This window comes from Ovis aries, chromosome 13 (genome assembly GCF_016772045.2).
Source record: "Ovis aries strain OAR_USU_Benz2616 breed Rambouillet chromosome 13, ARS-UI_Ramb_v3.0, whole genome shotgun sequence".
In the NCBI taxonomy this organism is placed as follows: domain Eukaryota; kingdom Metazoa; phylum Chordata; class Mammalia; order Artiodactyla; family Bovidae; genus Ovis; species Ovis aries.
In genome coordinates, this window is record NC_056066.1 from 19,016,200 (window position 1) to 19,035,943 (window position 19,744).

The window sequence follows — 19,744 nt, forward strand, 5'->3', positions numbered from 1 at the left end:
TTTTTGGATTAAGCTATTATCACTCTTCTGTCTCTAGACATATGTGTTGGACAATTTTGCAGTGTCTGTTTTTGCTTCAATCAGAAGCACATGGCTCACTCCAGAAACCTGCTTTCCTTTCTGCAATTGAGGACTGTGGGCTCAGGGCTCCCAAACCAACAGCCAGTGTGGCCTGAGAACCGGCAGGTGGAACCTCTGCCCTATTGTCCCCTTTGAGACTTTAGCTTCCAGCCTTTCTGCAGTTCCCCACCCCTGCCCTTTGTCTTACCCTGGATCTTACTAGCCTTTACCCTTTTAGGGGGTGTACACGGACCGTCCCCACTGCTTGAATTTGTGCTGCAGCTTCCAAGCTTCATGTGTCTATCCAGAGCTGGGTCTGGGTAGTAGGCAGAATCCTCAAGCCTGGTTACACACAGCTTCTTCTAGTTACTCAATCATCTGTTAATCTAGGTGCTGCTGTACAAGGATTCTGCAGATTTAATTATGTTGCCAGATCAGATGACCTTGAGAAAGGGAGGTTGTCCTGGGTGAGCCTGGCCTAATCAGGTGAATGCTCACTAAGGACCCATCTTTTCTTGAGGGGTTTTGAAGCATAGGAAGAATCCAGTGTGAGGAAATGTCTCTGTTGCTGGCTTTGAAGCTGGAGAGAGTGGTGTGGCAAGGAAGGCGGGTGGCCCCTGGGATCTGAGAGCAGCCCCCAGCTGGCAGCGGGCAAGGAGATGGGGACTGTAGCTCCCTAACTGCAGGAAACTGCCACAGCAATATGAACTGTAATGAAGACACAGAAGTCAAATGAGAAGGTAGCCCTGTGGACTCTTGACTTCTGTCTTATGATGTGCTGAGTTGAAACCCTAGCCAGGCCAGTGTGTGCCTGCATGCTAAGTAGCTTCAGTCATCTGACTCTTTGTAACCTCATGGACCATAGCCTGCCAGGCTCCTTTGTCCATGGGATTCTCCAGGCAAGAATAGTGGAGTGAGTGCCCGTGCCCTCCTCAGGGGGACCTTCCCAATCCAGGGATGGAACCCTTGTCTTTGTTCTTTACCACTAGCACCACCTGGGAAGGCTTTGACCTAGCTAATAAATGTGTGCTGTTTTAAGCCCCTATGTCTGGAATGACTCATTACACAGCAGCAGGAAAGAGTCTGCTATCTGTGGAATGTTTATTATCACAATTTCTCCCTTTTCCTAGTTGGTCTTAACAAGCCGTGACCCACTCCTTTTGATTCAGTTCAGTTCAGTCACTCAGTCTTGTCCAACTCTTTGGGACCCCCATGAACCACAGCATGCCAGGCCTCCCTGTCCATCACCAGCTCTTGGAGTCCACCCAAACTCATGTCCATTGAGTCAATGGTGCCACCCAACCATCTCATCCTCTGTCATCCCCTTTTCCTCCTGCCCTCAATCTTTCCCAGCATCAGGGTCTTTTCCAATGAGTCAGCTCTTCGCATCAGGTGGCCCAGGTATTGGAGTCTCAGCTTCAGCATCAGTCCTTCCAATGAACACCCAGGACTGATCTCCTTTAGGATGGACTGGTTGGATCTCCTTGCAGTCCAAGGGACTCTCAAGACTCTTCTCCATCTAACTCCCTTTGATTAGCCCTTTGTATTACTGCAGTGAAAACCATTTAATATTTCTTTTTACTCCAGTAAAAGTTTTTCCTTAAAGATTTTCCTTCTTCACTTTTGTAATAACCTCATTTCCTGGCACTGTTCACTTTTATACATATTGTTATACCATTACCTAACCTGTTAATCATCTATTTTCTATGGATGCAATAAAATTACTAATATTCATTATTACAGCCCTGAGGCATTACAAAAGCTTAAAAATGAAAATGTTAACATGTGAGATCAAGCTTTGTGAGTTTCACTGCACTCTGATTATTTGAGAAAGGGCTATCTGACTGTGATGCATATGGAAATCCTTATTGAGCTGTAATCAAAGGAGCCACACAGGAAAGGTGTCAGGTGGACTCTGTGGCATTGGAACTTCCTGGAGGAGAATGACCTGGAGACCTACAGACAAGTAATGAGAGTAACACTGTGTGGGCCTTTGAGGAGGACAATGGCACTGAACAAAAGACAGTGTTTGTAGCAATTTTTTGATTCAAGAGGAGTGAGATGTTTGACATCCCATTTACCATCAGTGGAGTAGGTTACTAGAGAGAGATGGTTTGGCTGAAGTACATGCAGCAGCCACTGAGCAAAGGTGCCTGGTCTTTTAGCTCCTGGCTCTTCATGGCTCTGTGGCATACACCAGGCCAGCCAGCGGTCACACCTGCACCCTGGCACTTGTGCTTACCTCAAAGTTCAGTAGACAGTAGACCCTTAGTCTCCTCATAGCTGGAACCTGAATTTGGGTGATAAGCTCAGTGAAGGAACTTGATGGTGGGGCAACAGAAATGCCACGCAAATCCTAACCTGCTACTCCAGTGTCTCACAGGCAGCCACCTCCACCTGGGAAAACATGCAGACAATGTCAACAGTCTAAAACACCATGCAAATCCACATAAACCCACGACAGTGATAAAGTATTACTTCCAGCATTTCAGAAAGTATGAAATCCAATCTGGTTCATTTTAACTTTCTAGTACTGCCCCCCCACCGCTGCCCCCACCAAATACAGGGAGTTTCATTGATCCTGTGGTTTTAAAAACAAAAGGCAAAGCCTTTGATTTATTTCCAAATAAAGCATCATTGAAGATACTGTTTTCTGACCAATAAACAGAGTTGTTAGCTCCATCGCAGGGTGTTGAGACTTTATGCATAGATATTAATGCTTTTCAAAATAACTTTATCTGGTGACAAAGGAACACTTGTTCATTATAAAATTTTGAAAGATACAGAAATAATAATAATAATAATAGAGAAATAATCTCACCACCCAGACATAAACACTTGTTAACACCTTGCGTACTTCTTCCTATTCTTCTAATTCATGCAAATAAAAATAGAGGATATCTTGTGTATAGTGTTTTATGTTCTGATTTTTCACTTATTTATCATAGGCATATTTCCTGTGTTATAAGAAACTTTTGTTGAACATTCTTTTTAATAGCTGCATAGTATTCCTCTATATGAATGTATGTAAGTTCCTTCTTCCTTTCTATCTGCTTTATTTCCATTTTCCCTATTATTATAAAGCTTCAGGCAATACTTTTTGCATACATATTTGGCATTATTCCAGTTTATTTCTTTTGAATAGATTTCTAAAGACTCCTTTACAACAGAAGAGACTGTGAGCCTTATAAGGCTTTTCTTATATTTCCCTTGATTAGAACATTGCAAGGAAATCATAGCAGTTAGGAGGTGGATCATGTAAAATCGCTCAGAAACACAGACGAAAACTAATTGGCCCCTCCTAGCTCCATCACTATATATTTTTATATCCCCGTCCTCTTTCTAATACTCTCCAAAAAAAAAATCTGTTCTCTCTGGGGAATAGGGAAGGTAATTCTTGGGCAGCGGCACAGTAATCGTTTACAGCTTGCTCAGTTGGGATGGCTGTTAATGCCTCGTGTAAAATAGACCAAAGATCCAAAGAAACACATTTTTGCAGGTGAAAATTATGTTAGCCAACATCATTTCTCACTCTGGTTTATGATGTCAGGTATCGAATTTCTCCATTATTAACGTAGGTATGCACGCGGGGGAAGATCCTTTTGGAAGGAGATTAAAAAGACACCATTACCTAAAACCCCCCTTCTCAACAACTCGAGAACGTCCAGAAGCTGTGAGGGGGGTTGGTACAGTAGCTCCCCATACAGACAACACCCTACAGAGGATTAATTGTTTTTTTTTTTTTAAACCACTAACGGGCCCCACCATAGAGTCAAGGGTCATTTGCACTCAGAGGAGAAAACCCAACTTAAGTAAAGTGTGCTATTTGTCTATTCAGCACTGCATACCTAGAAAGCCTCCCAAACCACTCTTTAGTGACTGAAGACATTTCTCATTTTCCCATCACTTTTCCCCTTCCTTGGCCATTTTCCTAAAACCATAATTTAAACTTTCCAGAAGAAAATAATAATAATAATCTCTGAGTAATCCTTTCAAGAGTTCTTAGAAGGAAATCTTTATTCTTTTATCACTCTTATGGGAAACCTAACTCGTGATTACTATTAGGATTCAAAATGTGTTTACCACCCACATATACCCAGGTAGGGTGAGGGTTAGAGATATGTCAACAAGATGCCTGGGACTTAAGAAGCCTGGGCTTAAAGCCAGGAACACTCATGAGAAGAGCCCCCACCCCACCACTACCCTGGCCAAGCCTTCACAGCTGAAAAAGGAAACCTTGGGGAAATGTCTTTAATTGTAAGAAGGTTAAGCAGAGAGAGCTTTGCTTTATTCTCAGTAAAGATTGGCTACTTTACCATTATTCGTGCTGGAAGTGAAAACTTAAAGGTAGATGGTTTAAGAAGAGAGATGGGGGAATTCCCTGACAATCCAGTGGTTAGGACTCTGTGAGTCCAATGCAGGGGGTCTGGGTTCGATCCATGGTCAGAGAACTAAGATCCCACAAACCCTGCAGCACAGCCCAAATTTTTTTTTTAAGAGATGGCCAAATCCATAAGATGCTGGCATTCCTATGATGAAACGTGGGGCGGTGATGTCTGAGGAAGGGCTTTCCTACACAGGTGGGTGGTACACTGTGGACCCAGATGCAGCCTCATTGTCACCTGGAACATTCTTTTTCTGGAGCAGGACTCCAGAGAAACAGATGGGCTAACTTTGTGAACCCTCATCCGTGTGCTACGTCACTTCAGTCGTGTCCAACTCTTTGTGACCCTCTGGGCTGTAGCCAGCCAGGCGCCTCTGTCCATGGGGATTCTCCAGACAAGAATACTGGAGTGGGTTGCCATGGCCTCCTCCAGGACATCTGCCCAACCCAGGGATCGAACCCAAGTCTCTTATGTCTCCTGCATTTGCAGGCAGGTTCTTTACCACTAGCGCCGCCTGGGAATTCCATGAACCCTCCACTAGCTTCTCTGAAAGAGTCCCAAGACACCATCCCCAGCTCTCCTCCCAAGCCCAAGCTTGTGGATTCAGAATGCAAGTCAGACAGGTGCCTCCAGGCTCACCTGTGCAGGTCTCTGGTATCAGGACCGAGGATGCTAGCATCGCAAGGAACACAGTGCTTGCCATGCCAGCAGCAGTAACAGAGCAGTGCAGCCGGCTAGGGGATCGAAATTTGCAAACTCGGGATCCTGGGCCTCAGGCCAATGCAGGCTGGGTGCGTTACTGTGGTGACACATTAAGTCTCTGGGGAGGGATGCTGACATACCAGCTGCATTCCTGGCATCACATTTGCCAGCGAGAAACTTATGGAGTGGAACTGGTCTCAACTTCAGAGGGAGAGGCTGGCTGCTTTTTTAACTTCCTTGGCAGTATCACCCTTTGCAATTTGTACGCGTACACCCTCCTGAATATTTACATGAACCGCTCTCTGTGATACATTTGGGGGCGCCTGTCGGATGGTACCGGGAAGGAAAGTGCTAAAATGATAGCAGCATCCTGGCATATGAATGTAACTATTGTGTCCCTGAAAAATCCCATTGCCTAAAATTGGCACTTAAGATGCAGTGACTTATCTCTTGCTGGGTAGAACGTCTAGTCCCTCTGCCCCTTTTAAAAATAGCTTTTACTGTTGCCAAGAGGAGAGCTTAGAATTTACCACTAGCAGATAATGTGGATTAAAAGACTAGCTTCCTCCCGTTATACATCCCCAGCAGTCTAATAGCTGAGTTCTCTCATACCTGGGAGAGAGGTCTCTGCAGAAATGCCCTTTAGTCCTCAGAATGGCTGACCCACCTCTCTGATTTGTGTCTGGAAGGCAAAATGCACTAGGATGTGGCCACTTAGTATTCAGACCATGTCGTGATGCAAGTAAAAAGCCTGTAGAGCAGCGCTGGACACACAGTCGCCAGGCCAAACACAGCCAGCCTCTCAAATCACAGTTAAATTATAAGCGAGTGTGGGGTAAACTGCACAGACCTGCCTAGTCAATGAAGCTGCAGAGATAAAAGGAATTACTGCATAAATGCCAGCTTGTGAGGCTTTCAGGAGTACAGAGGCGGGGTTCTTTCCAGTGGCCCTCAGTTGACTATAAAAAGCCACTGAGGATTTTGAACATAACACCGTCTTCATCCTCTTCCTCCTCCTCATCCTCCAGTTCTCCTCCTCCTTTGTCTGAGCATGCAAAGCATCTCCCAACGTATAGAGAAACAAACAGTTCCTCTGTGTGGCTCCATAGTTTTTCAAAGGACAGTGATGCTCACTGGCCAGTGATTGCTCTTGCAGTCAGCAGATGCAGCAGGGGAAATGGAGTTAATACAGTAATTCACATATGTTAATACTTCATTCCATCACTGTCAGCTTTATTTTCTTCTTGATATACACAAGGCTGGCACACAGTCTTAACTGATGAGGTAATGTCATTTTTAATTGAGAGAGCCTTAAGCTATCCACTTGGACTCATGATAGCATCTTTGCAGTTGTCTCATGAGACTTTACATAAACATAAGTCATGTGTCCTGGACAGTTTGAAAAGGACTGCTAAGGATGACATTGGTCGTCATGAAGATTTCCCGTACTTTGATCTCTTTTAAATTGCCAGATGCAGTTTATGTTACTGCCATATTTTAGCCATCCCTGAAGTGAATATATCCCAGGACTTTTGAATCAAGTTCAACAGAGAAATGCAGGTTTGAAATGAATGGATTGTAATGTCTTCATGTCAGTTCTAGAAGAAATATGGAATCCAAATGAGATTATTTGGTTATCTGACTCCTAGGTGACTTGGCAAATAAAACATAGAAAAGGAAGAGCAAGACACTAAGAAATAGATAATGCCAAACAAACAAAAATATTCCTGTTTTCCTAGGAGATGCTACTTCACTGGAGATGGATTTCCATATTTTAGAGATGAAAAGGTTCATCCAAGCATATGTGTTATCTCAGTACATTCTTTAGGCTAGTATTTTATTACTGCTCCCTTTATCAGATACTTCAGTGTATTATCATTAAGCTTGAATTTTAAAAAAATCATATCACTTTGGTGATTCCAGTTCTGTCCTGTTTTCTTTTCCAATGACAGCATTCCTTTAAAGATTCAGGCTGGTAGTAAACACTTACTTTTGAATTTTAAATAAACTTTTTTCCTTGTAGAGATTATGTTCTACAGTTCAAGTTGTAGTTTTAAGGGAAGAAAATCTTTGTTTTGACCACAGTAGATACTGAGAGAGGTTTTTCTCCTTCAAAGCCTGGAGTTTGGTGGAATTGAGTTAAATAGTAAAGAATCTGTTTATTATTCTGCGGCCATATGTTTAGAGGGTCGCTCCCAGAAATCAAAGTATTATTCATAGAGAGCTCCAGCCGAGGAGACATTTTGAATTCATAAAAGAACTTCACAGTTTGAAAAGAATGCGTAGCATTATGTATTGACACCCCCCCCAACCCCAGACAAAGGAACACAACTTAATAATAGAGAATTGTACTCATGAGATTTTCCTTTCTCTTGTTAATTGGTTACTTTAACTGACATTGTCTGCAAGTATAATGGACACCATTATTCTTAACAGTGCTGCGTTACCAGATGATGTGCACGGACAAGATGTAGTCCATTTTAATTATTTCATTTTGCGAGACTTCTTTTTTTCCCCCTCTCTGTGAAATCCAGCAGTGAATGCAGATAGCACTTATTTTTTTTCTCCTGACAGACCGTGGTGGAGAATGCTGGCTTCTAAATGACTGAAGTTAAAAGGACTTTTCTCCCTAACCTGATGTTTCCTTCCACTTCTGTCTCAGGTATGACTACGTGGAGGTCATCGATGGAGAAAACGAAAATGGACGTGTATTGGGAAAGTTCTGTGGAAAGATCGCCCCTTCTTCTTTCGTGTCTTCAGGGCCATTTCTCTTTATCAAATTTGTCTCTGACTATGAGACACACGGGGCAGGATTTTCCATACGCTATGAAATTTTCAAGAAAGGTAAGTGACCTGCAGGAGACCAAGTATGACTGAGTGGTCACGAACCTCACTCGATCTCGTGAAAGACAAAGTGAAAAGAAAGACCAGGAGTGATGTTTTTAATCTTTTGGTAAAAAGTCAGATATTCCCATGACAAAAAATGCTGAAAATACTTTGCGCAAAGGAAAGTTACCCACTGTATGGAAGAAGTATGTTTAAAAAGCTGTTTAAATGTATTTTAGAAATCAGAATTTCATCATTCTAATATACTGACCAGTGTTTTTAAAGTATATACTCTGTAAAGCTCCTTTAAGGACATTTATTCTTTTCTTTCTTTTTCAAAAATAAGTTGGATCTACTCTTGAAGTTTTATTTATTTCATTTAAAATGCGTGAGTCCCTCTTACCTGAAAATGATGTATTGGGCTGGCCCAAAATTTCATTCAGGTTTTTCTGTAAGATGATACTGAAAAAACGCAAATGAACTTTTTGGCCAGCTGAATACATCCTGTTCCCTTTATTTTATTGCAAAATCCAAAATTGGTCGCTCCTGGGAAAATCCAAGTAGTAGTCCACTAGCCTTAGAGTTTCAAAAACATTTGGAGGAAGAAACTTTCCATTAACAGAAACATGGTTAGGGCAAGAACTTCTTGGAGGAAAACAAAATAATAATGTTTTAAATGACATTCCCCTTCAGAATTAATTATCCGCTTGCCCCTCCAAAATAATCACTTACTAATCTTTTTTCAGGGATTCCCTCGTGGCTCAGTGGTTAGATAATAGAGAGTCTGCCTGCAATGCGGGAGACCTCGGTTCAGCCCCTGGGTTGGGAAGATCCCCTGGAGAAGGAAATGGCAACCCACTCCAGTATTCTTGCCTGGAGAATCCCATGGACAGAGGAGCCTGGCGGGCTACAGTCCATAGGGTCACAAGAGTCAGACATGGCTCAGTGACTAAAGCACCACCATCTTCTGTCACAATGGTATATATTGGGACAGGATAGAGTCTGAGAATGTATCGTCTCCCAGGTTTGATGAATTAAACTCACATATCAGCCAGTTAATAAAAATTGTATCTTCATCTGGATGTCACTGTTTTCCACAGCAGCCTGTAGATTCCTGCTATGAATTCAGTCCCGCCTTCCCTTTTAAGTTGACATTAATGTGTGGGAGGCCCTCCAGGGACAGAGGTGACAGATTTAAATGTATTGTCCTGGAATATATGAAAAAGGGCTTTATTTAATAGAAAAAAATCTAGCCACACCAAATTCGAAAGCCTAAGGTCTTGTGGGTCAGTGGCCACTGAGAATAACAAAAAGGACTTTAAGCATTTCTGGGAGCATTGGCACAACATCTTTAAATTTCAAAGAACTCTGGTACTGTCCCATATAAATATGGGTAGATGGAGAGAAGTTTCTTCAGAAATTCATCTGAGCACATGCTTAGAAAGCCTTTAGTATAAATAACAGCAGACGTAGGATCTCAGTGGGCTCCCATGACTACGTATGTATTTCCTTGTGTTGAAAGCTGTTTGACCTATGTAAATCCACGCATGCGTAGGTACACACACGCACAAACGTTTACTTGCTCACCTGCATCTGACAGCATCAAAGAAAGAAAGTGTCAGAAAAAGAGATAAGAACAACTTTTCATTGTCAGTGTTTTCCAAAGATCTGAAGGTGGTGGGTGGAGAAATAGCAAGATCCTCCCTAAGTCATTAAGAATTCTGCTTCCTTCCAGATGAACTCAGCCCTCAAACTTCTGTTAGTCTCAGATGCACTGGGATTTCCCCTCTGTCCCCACCGCCCAATGCCATCCTTGAGACTTAAAGCCTTATTTTCTTCTACATCCAATATAGCTGCTGGTTCTTTTGGATTTTTGTTCAAAAGTCTCAGAGAGTCACGGCTTCAGAAATTCCAAATCACCAGACTGTACACCTGAACCTTATATAAACTTATAAATCAACTATAGCTCAGTTAAAAAGAGAGTCTTACAGCTTTCTTTCCACATCCTCTGCCACTGAACAAATAGAACTGTCTAATGGTTATCCCCATGCTCTCTAACCCTACACATAGCCTCTCAGTCATCAAACTGCTATCCCCAGAATGCCTATGACGGGTATTTGTCACCTGTCAGGTGAAGCCTCGGTGTTCTCTGAGGTCATGCTCAGGTCTTGACATCAGCTGCTCCCAACCTTCCTGGCTTCACTTGCACGAACTCACAGCCTATCTTCCTGCCCCAGGTTGGTGGGTGCGCTGGGTGAGGCCCAGCAGATCTGCATGTGAATTTTGGTGTGGCCACTGCCCATCTGTGTGAATGTTCAGAGCCTTGGATTCCTCATTTGAAAAATGGATAACTGTATCTAGCACTGGCTCTTTGTGAAGATCGGTTGAAATGAAAACGCGTAGCAGAGCATGTCCCAGAAGTTGTGTGCCATACACACTAACGGTTACAATGAAGCTGGTCCCTCCAAATTGTACAGCACTCTCTTTCTCTTCTGGCTTAAGCCTCTTAACCTCCATGGAAACCTGGCTCCAAGTTTATTATTCTTAATTAATGTACTCTTCATTTTCTTACACTTACCCAGCTTGTCCCCTATTACACAACACAAATTAATATACACTTATAGATACTGTATGTATATATACACAAATACAACTGTATTTCACTAACCAGTATGTTTTTCCTAAATATTTTCAAGTTTTATCACGTATATGTGTCTCATTTCCCAGCTAAATTAGTACCACCTAAAAAAGAAAACATCTTTCTCCCTTGTTGCACATACTATAGTTCTTACAGATACTCCATTGAAAGTCATGAACTAGTAGAATACATTTGCACACACATAGGTTCACGGACATTCTTTCCTTGAAAGCAGTTTCATGATAAATATTATAGAACCTCTGGTCTTTGAAAAATATGGCACTTCTTTCAGGCTGCAGCAATTTCAGATTTCTTCAAAACACATAAATTAGACTAATCATAATTGGAACCAATGCATTATTCGTTCACCTGTCGGCCTTGAGGATTTCTGGCAGAAGGTTACAGGGCCATTTTTGCATCCCTAAGGCTACATTTCTAGACAACCATTTTTGCCCAATGGGTGGCAGGGGATAGTGCCCACCTCTCCCCATGCCTCCTGGAGACCCCAGGACACCCTAGTTCTCTCCTCGGGTACCCACACTCCTCCTCTTCACAGATAATGAAACCTTGGGCCATCAGCCTAAAATGATTCTCATTCAGCTAAAGAATTTCTTGAGGAAACCTCAGCCTGCTCACCTCCCACCTTTCCGCTCTCCTTCCCCTGTCATCCAGGCTCAGATGCTGGAAGAAGCTGTACCATTTCCTATGGGTCTCAGTCAGGGAAGGGATGGCATTTATTGAAAGCAGGATTGGTGACTTCATATGTTATTTGATTAAGAGTCTGTACATTTAAGAATAATTCCAAAGGGGATATCTTAGGTATTATCCTTATCCATCCTGATGGTCCTTAACAACAAAATGTGGTATGCCTGTGGCTACACCAGATGCTCTCATTCTTAATAACGGGGAAAGTGCGGTGTCACTGGGTGCCCCTGCCGTGTGTGCATCCCTTACCCAGCGGCTCACACCCTCCTGGGCACCCTGGCTACTCACCGTCAGTCCTGTCTGTGGCTTGTGTGTTTACCCCGGGATCCCTCAGTCCTCTCCTGCCATCATCCATTGGGGGAAGTGCTCCCTCAACGGTGGCAAGCTTGTACAATAAAGAATAAGGAACTCATTAAAACAAATTTTATGTCTAATGGAGAAAGTAAGAAATTACAGAAGCAGCTTTGGGTTTGAAAGGCTTTATTTTCCAACCCTAAAGCCCACTTCTCATGTGTGATGCACAGAACCTGAGGATCAGGAAGATTACGAGGTCACCAAGGCTACACAGCAGGTTAGCAAGGCGGTAGAACTCAGATCTCTTGGTGCTCCATGCAGCTTGCTTCCACTTCTCTGTGGAATATTCCCATGCATGCGTGCCAAGTTGTGTCCAACTCTATGCAACCTTATGGACCGTAGCCCGCTAGGCTCCTCTGTTCATCGGATTCTCCAGGCAAGAATACTAAAGTGGGTTGCCTTGCCCTCTTCCAAAGGATCTTCCCAGCCCAGGGATCAAACCCACGTCTTTTACATCTCCTGCATTTGCAGGCAGGTTCTTTACCACTGGTGCCACCTGGGAAGCCCACAATGTCCCCAGCCTTTGTCAAAATACCTGAGAAAACCTGGGCCAGCTTCCAAAGGAATCTGACATGACAAGGATATAGGTGAAAGCATTGGAATTTATTTGACTTTGAAAGAGCGCCCTTAATTCTGTTGGTTTTTTTTTATATTAAATCTTAACCACAACTGTATAATTTTATCTTTTGAAGGAGAAAATATTGGAAACTGCATTAAACTCTGCTGTTTGCTTTGCCAGCCAAAGCCCTGGGGAGGAGGTTAAAGGTCTTCAGGGTCTCTGTACATCTAGGAAATAAAATTCTAAAGGGTTCCCAATTAACTATATATGAATGAATGACTTTTGAATTAATGACAAATTGGCATAGTTACTGTTATCTCAGATACCACCAAATAGCTTAGAAACATGTTAGAAATTATATAGCACATTCCACAATCTCTTTACTTGAAGCTGACATGGCAAAAATGCCACTTGGTAATAATTTTTTTAACCAGAATTGAATAGATAAGCATTTGAAGCCATTGTGTTGAAGGGCAAGCCCCATTGTAGAAGGATTTGGGAGGTATTTATTCAACTCAGACCTCTACGGACCAGGTTTATTGTGCCATCTACTAAGTAGTCTTCTGCGTCTCCAGGACAATGGCTAATATATGCATGGGGAGAAAGAGACTGATTTGTTTTCTCAACATTCTGCCAGATGCACTGACGTAGAGAATGAACTTAATAGCCCTCACCACTAAAAATAGAGATCTGTTAGTTAAATTTAATGTATATTGATGCCAAACATGTTGCATTTAGTACTTGGCACTTTGGAAGAATATTTAGTTAAGAACAAGCTCCACAAGCTTCCCTATTTGGACCTGAATCCTTATATGCCCTTGCAGAGTCCCCATCAGTGCGACAATAGCCCTGGAAAAAAATTGTTGAACTGGGACTTCCCTGGTGGTCCAGTGGTTAAGAATTCACCTTGCAATGCAAGGGACCCGGGTTTGATCCGTGTTTGGGGAACTAAGGTCCAACATGTTGCAGAGCAGCTAAGCCTGTGCATTGCAACTCAACAGTCCATGGGCCACAATGAAAGATGCTACACGACACATTGAAAATGCCACGGGCTGCATCTAAGACCCAACACAGTCAAGTTAATAAGTAAATACTTTTAAAAAAAAAAAGAATGGTTTAACCAAACATCCCCAGATTGGATCCTGAGATTCAGAAAGGTCAAGTCATCTCTGTTTACCAGACTGCCTTGGACAATCACCACGGTTGTGGTGGCGATAAGGGGCAGAACTGATAGGCTGGCGTGGATAGTCGGATAGTCTGTGTGGATGGGCCATTTTCAATTGTGTAGTGGACAGCTCCCTATTCACTGCCAATTCCATGAACTGAAATTGTGGTCCTTTGTGTATTCATAAGGTTGACTTGCAACAACTGTATGCATGCTCTGAACCAACCTAAATTACGAATCGCCGTAATTTGTAGTCTTGATAACACTGAACTATCATTTAAATGACACATTATAAATAAATACATTACACACACACACACACACACACACACACACACACACACCCTCCTGCACTGTATGTTGGGGAAGGTTAGGATGTCAACATTGGTATCAGGTGACTTGGAGCCACAGGACCTGCATCCCAGTTTATCATGCCCCCACTAACAGCCACACTTTACTGGCACACCTGTGTCAACACCATTCCGAATGAGTCACTCACCCTGCGTACATGTACGAATTACCTTTCACATTTAGTTTGTCAAGGAGGCAAAGGTCACATCTGGCAGAATTACTGAGTCACTGGTGGAGGAATCTGAAACCCAAATTCCCTCCACTGGATTCTCTCCCTCGCCTTTGTAAATGTTCTATTTTACCAATAAAGAGCTGTCAGCCTCAAGATTTAAAGATTTAAGATTGAAGGGGCTATAATTATTTCTCGAGGGCTCTGTCGAGATTTCTGTAGCTTACTCATTCATTGTTCCCACATGATTTTGTATTTGTCATTTCTTCTCCCCTCTGCAACAGCAGAAGTTTGTAAATTGCTCCACACAGATGGAAAACGAAGGTGAATGCAATAAATCTGAACTCGACTTTCCGTATATATCACCACTGTGAAAAGGCTGAGTAATGAGTGATTAGGAAAATGATTATAATGGTGGGCTTTTATTGGAAAGATAAACTGTCTTTGCCCAGGTTATTTACGTGGAATTTTCACTCTGCTTCTTTTTTTCTTTCACTCGTAGGTCCCGAATGTTCCCAGAACTACACAATGCCTAGTGGGGTAATAAAGTCCCCCGGATTCCCTGAAAAATATCCCAACAGCCTAGAATGCACCTATATTATCTTTGCACCAAAGATGTCAGAGATTATCCTGGAATTTGAAAGCTTTGACCTGGAGCCTGACTCGAATCCTCCCGGGGGGGTGTTTTGTCGCTATGACCGGCTAGAAATCTGGGATGGATTCCCCGATGGTAAGCACGGCACAGAGCACCCCAAAGGGGAAGGATCTAGGGGAAGGGCCCCGGGATCCTTTTACAAGTATCATATACATGCATCACTTTAAAAAGTAGCTCAAAAGGAGGAAGAAAAACAGCAATTTTCTTTATGCAGAGCGGTGATGAAATATTTGAGCCTAAAAAGACTTGGTAATTTTCTAGTCTAATGCTTTCATTTTGTGGATAAGGAAACAGAGGCCATAAAAGACTCTGCAAGGTCTCATAACCTTTTCTATGGGAAAATTGGAAGCAACCCATGGTTTTCCTGACTGAAGTATTTTTCTCATTTCATTGGCTTGCCTACTGGTTATTAATTCATAAACTCATCAGAAGATGAGCTCTTAAGACATCCATTAAATGAAGTCAGTCATTTTTCGAATGCAGAGACTGAGAATCAGAGAGGTTAAGTCCCTGCTAAAATTTTCACAGTGAACTATACACCCACTCTGCTACCACATTTAGGAATCTCAGAAGGGATGGAGGAGAGCATTTGGATGTTCCTAGTTGAGATGGATTCCTTGTCTGCTCTCTAGGGAATTTTTATCTTTGGGGAATCAAATCCGATTGGCACACATCCTTGGTACACGTTGTTCATATCACCTGAGCTCATCATCCATTCAAAAAGTGTACTTAGTGAGCATCTGTCACGTACCAGGCACTGTAGTAATCTCTCAGCAAACAAAGCAAAGGTGGATGCCCCATTTAGATTCTATCAGAGGGAAGGCGGTAATAAACAGTGCACATTACACACAATCGAATCACGTGCATGGGATGTTAGAAGGTAAGTGCTATAAACAAAAAAAAAAAAGGAAAAGAAGAAAGAATAAAGGCATGAAAAAAACGAAGGTAAAGAGAGAAAGATGGGTGGAATTTTTTTAATAGGATGGTCAGGTTAGGTCTTATTAAGAAAATGAGCCAGATTTGAAGGAGGTGGGAGAAGTAACCATGTGGCCAGCTAAATTAGTTTTCCATTTCAGTCCTTATGAATTAGAAGGTGAACGGCAAAAATACACACCCAAATTCTGAACAAAGGGAGATAATATCAAATAATTTGTTGCAGCTGCATTGCTAGTCTTGTGTTTAGTCTGGTTTAATAGTAAGATTTCTCTGGAGAACACACTCTACACAGATCAGAAAGGGCAGCTTAGAAGTTCTTACAAATCATGCAGTTAGAGATTTGGAACTATCTATAAAATAGTCAGATGATATTATCGGATGGAAGGAAGACTATTTAAGTAAATTGTGAATGAAAGCTAATATCATGTGAAAGAGATTGCCTTTTTCTTAGAAATGACATTAAGTGATCGGTGTCATTCAGTTCAGCCCTGTTCCTTAGTGGTAAACAGCACTAGAGAAAATCTAGGTTTAGAGAAAGCTTATGTCATTGGAGCAAATGGGTGAGTTATCATTAGCTGAGTCTCTTCTTTCCTTTATTTAACCATCTAAACAGGATCATGATGATTTTATCGAAACTCCCTCATTAAGTAATGAGATTTGTCCAAACAGAGCTCTGATTGATTTCCAAATATTCAATCTGATAATTAGGAAAACAATATTATAATAGTATTACAATAATAGTTGGAACATTTAATAATGGGTTTATTTGTTCACAACCCAAATTTGCAGCCTTCCTTTCTAAAACTTATATTTAAATTGACATCTGAAAAGAAGGTCCAATCAACCAACTTATGTAGAAAGGAGAGCATTGTTATTAGTGTCAGGAGTTTTCCAAAGTAGTAATTTTCTGGCTCTAGAAAATCACTGAGTTGAAGCGAAGAACAATTAACAATATGGGTTGTCAGCCTGCAATTCACCCATGTTTTGGGTGAATTGACTTATTCCTAGAGAAAACTGGCTTTGGAATTAGAAAAATGTGATTGTATATTTGTTTGTGTTCACCTGGCCTCATCCTGTCTATGCCAGCATCAGAGTGCACTCTTTTTTAGGCAAAATGAGAGTGTGTCCTCCTGGGTTTTTTTGTCAGTGGCACAAGGAACGTGTTTATCATCGTAGTTCAACACACAGATTTCCTTGCCAGCAAAATCAGTTTTATTCTTTGATATCCTTTCCAAAAAAAACAACCAGAGGCACTGAAGGCTTTTACCCATCAAGTGATTTTATGCGGCATTTTATCATAGACACTGAGTTAGACGATAAGTAATTGCAAGCGATTCAACTTGACTTTGAAGAGAAGCAGTTTGCTCCAAAATGTGAGATACGAGACATGCACATGGAGAACCCCACTTCTCTAGCTAGCAGTCTCTTTGAAGCTCCATAGATTCAAAACTAACAGCTCTGGAGTCATTGGTGGAAGTTACACATAGTTTCAGAGCCATGAACTAAGTGTGCCTGCAGATGCTTGTGCTGAATTATGGGGCCAAATGTGAATGCCTAGTTCACAGCACCTGGATGCCCATGAAGCCAGCCCTCCATCCAGGCTGGGGATAGAGCTGGAAATGCTCTGTGACCTACACTCCCAAAATTATTAGGAATTATTATTATGATTTCAGGAATAAGCTTCATCAAAGCTAGATGGAATTTTATGTTAAAAATAACCTTCTAAAATATAAATATACAGTATCAATGATATAAATATGAAATATCAGTGATATAAACCTTCCAAAATATAAATGACATAAATTGTGCTAATTCTTCTTTCTGGGGAAAAGTTGCAAAATCCAGATATTCTCCACTAAAAGGTTTACTTTAAGAAAAATAGACTTGGCTGATCTTGTACCTGTTTAAAATGATCCCCTTTTGTGTTTATTTATTCAAAAAAACCCTTATTTTAATAGTACCTCTTTATAGTAGATTGTTGCCTATTTTTCCTCATAAAAAGGTGGCAGAAAGCCAAATTGTCTGATTCTAAGGTAGAGTTCTAATTAATGGAAGGATTAGTGGGAAGAATACAAAGAATGGGGTTTTGCCGTTTCCTCTTTGAAGCAGCACAAATACAGTGCTGCCTTCACACCTGAGAAGCAACGGTCATCGTAGGCCTGCTCTCCCTGCAGAGAGAGCTCGATGCCTGTGTTTTAAATTCTCCAGGCATCCCATTTTTGAATTATACTTCTGTTCTGGGGACAGCTGGCATTCATCGCCTTACTCTTTGGCTCCACCATAACAGAACTAGGGAACCCAAGAGCTGCGATCATGTAAATCCACAAATGAGCACACACATAAGACGGATCAGGGTCCTGCAGCCGCTCCAGCTCAGATCAATATTGCATTAGCTTGCTAGGCTAAGGTCTCGCTGTTGTTCAGGAAAATTCAATACTTCTTTGTATTATAGTCGAAAAAGCCTTTCACTCTCCAGTCTTGAGGGTTCCTAAAGAGAGCTGCATGCTGGTGTCCGGGGGCGATGTTCAGAAGGACAGAAGGCAGATTTACCAGGCATGTCTTCAACATTATAAACCAGTGAGTCATGGAGACTCTCTAAATTATGAGTCTGCACTAGACAAGTTCTCTTCTGTTTGCTCTTTCAAAGAGACCCCCTTTCCCGCCATCCCCAGGGGAATTGGGTGATGGTGGAGGGGAGGGGAGACAGCCAGAGCTGGCAGTGGGGAGGGGAATGGGGATGACTGCAAGCTTCCCTTGTGTGCTCGTATTCCTGGTAAGGTCAGTGGCTTTGGCAAGTCGAGAACGACCTCAAGGATTAAGGCTGTAAAAGTTTGCCCACAAACATAAGAAAAGGAAAGTTATGAAACCACAACAATGGAATTTAAATGAGGGGAAAGAGTGAGGGAAGATGAATAGACTCTCAGTTTAGTTCAGTTCAGTTGCTCAGTCGTGTCCGACTCTGCGACTCCATGGACTGCGGCACACCAAGCTTCCCTGTCCATCACCAACTCTCGGAGCTTGCTTAAACTCATGTCCCTCCAGTTGGTGATGCCATCCAACCATCTCATCATTTGTTGACCCCTTCTCCTCCCACCTTCGATCTTTCCCAGCATCAGGATCTTTTCCAAGGAGCGGATCAGGTGGCCAAAGTATTGGAATTTCAGCTTCAATATCAGTCTTTCCAATGAATATTCAGGACTGATTTCCTTAAGGATGGACTGGTTGGATCTCCTTGCAGTCCAAGGGACTCTCAAGAGTCTTCTCCAACACCACAGTTCAAAAGCATCAATTCGTCGGCGCTCAGCTTTCTTTATAGTCCAACTCTCACGTCCATACATGACTACTGGAAAAACCATAGCTTTGACTAGATAGACCTTTGTTAGCAAAGTAGTGTCTCTGCTTTTTAATATGCTGTCTAGGTTGGTCATAGCTTTTCTTCCAAGGAGCAAGCATCTTTTAATTTCACAGCTGCAGTGATTTTGGAGCCCCCCCCCTCCCAAATAAAATCTGGCACTGTTTCCATTGTTTCCCCATCTATTTGCCATGAAGTGATGGGATTGGTTGCCATGATCTTAGTTTTTTGAATGTTGAGTTTTAAGCCACTTTTCACTCTCCTCTTCCACTTTCATCAAGAGGCTCTTCCGTTCCTCTTCACTTTCTCCCATAAGGGTGGTGTCATCTGTGTATCTGAGGTTACTGATATTTCTCCCGGCAATCTTGATTCCAGCTTCTGCTTCATCTAGCCCAGCATTTCGCATGATGTACTCTTCACATAAGTGAAATAAGCTGGGTGACAATATACAGCCTTGATGTACTCCTTTCCCAATTTGGAACCAATCCGTTGTTCCATGTCCAGTTCTAACTGTTGCTTCTTGACCTGCATACAGTTCTCAGGACGCAGGTCAGGTGGTCTGGTATTCCCATTTTCCACAGATTGTTGTGATCCATACAGTCAAAGGCTTTGTCGTAGTCAATAAAGCAGAAGTAGATATTTAGACTCTCAGTTCAGTTCAGTTCAGTCGCTCAGTTGTGTCCAACTCTTTGCGACCCCATGAATTGCAGCATGCCAGGCCTCCCTGTCCATCACCAACTCCCAGAGTTCACCCAAACTCATGTCCATCCAGTCGGTGATGCCATCCAGCCATCTCATCCTTTGTTGTCCCCTTCTCCTCCTGCCCCCAATCCTTCCCAGCATCAGAGTCTTTTCCAATGAGTCAACTCTTCTCATGAGGTGGCCAA

At 42.3% G+C, this 19,744-nt stretch overlaps 1 protein-coding gene across 4 annotated transcripts in view; it reads left to right on the forward strand.

Moving 5' to 3' along the window:
- The window catches only part of NRP1 (neuropilin 1), a 146,335-nt gene that overhangs the window by 48,870 nt on the left and 77,721 nt on the right, over nt 1–19,744 (forward strand). For all 4 annotated transcript variants that reach the window (XM_027976576.3, XM_027976577.3, XM_027976578.3 and 1 more), the window contains exons 3-4: nt 7,810–7,991; nt 14,417–14,644. In XM_027976576.3, the coding sequence (XP_027832377.1) occupies nt 7,810–7,991; nt 14,417–14,644 (410 nt within the window). The remainder of the gene's footprint in view (nt 1–7,809; nt 7,992–14,416; nt 14,645–19,744) is intronic.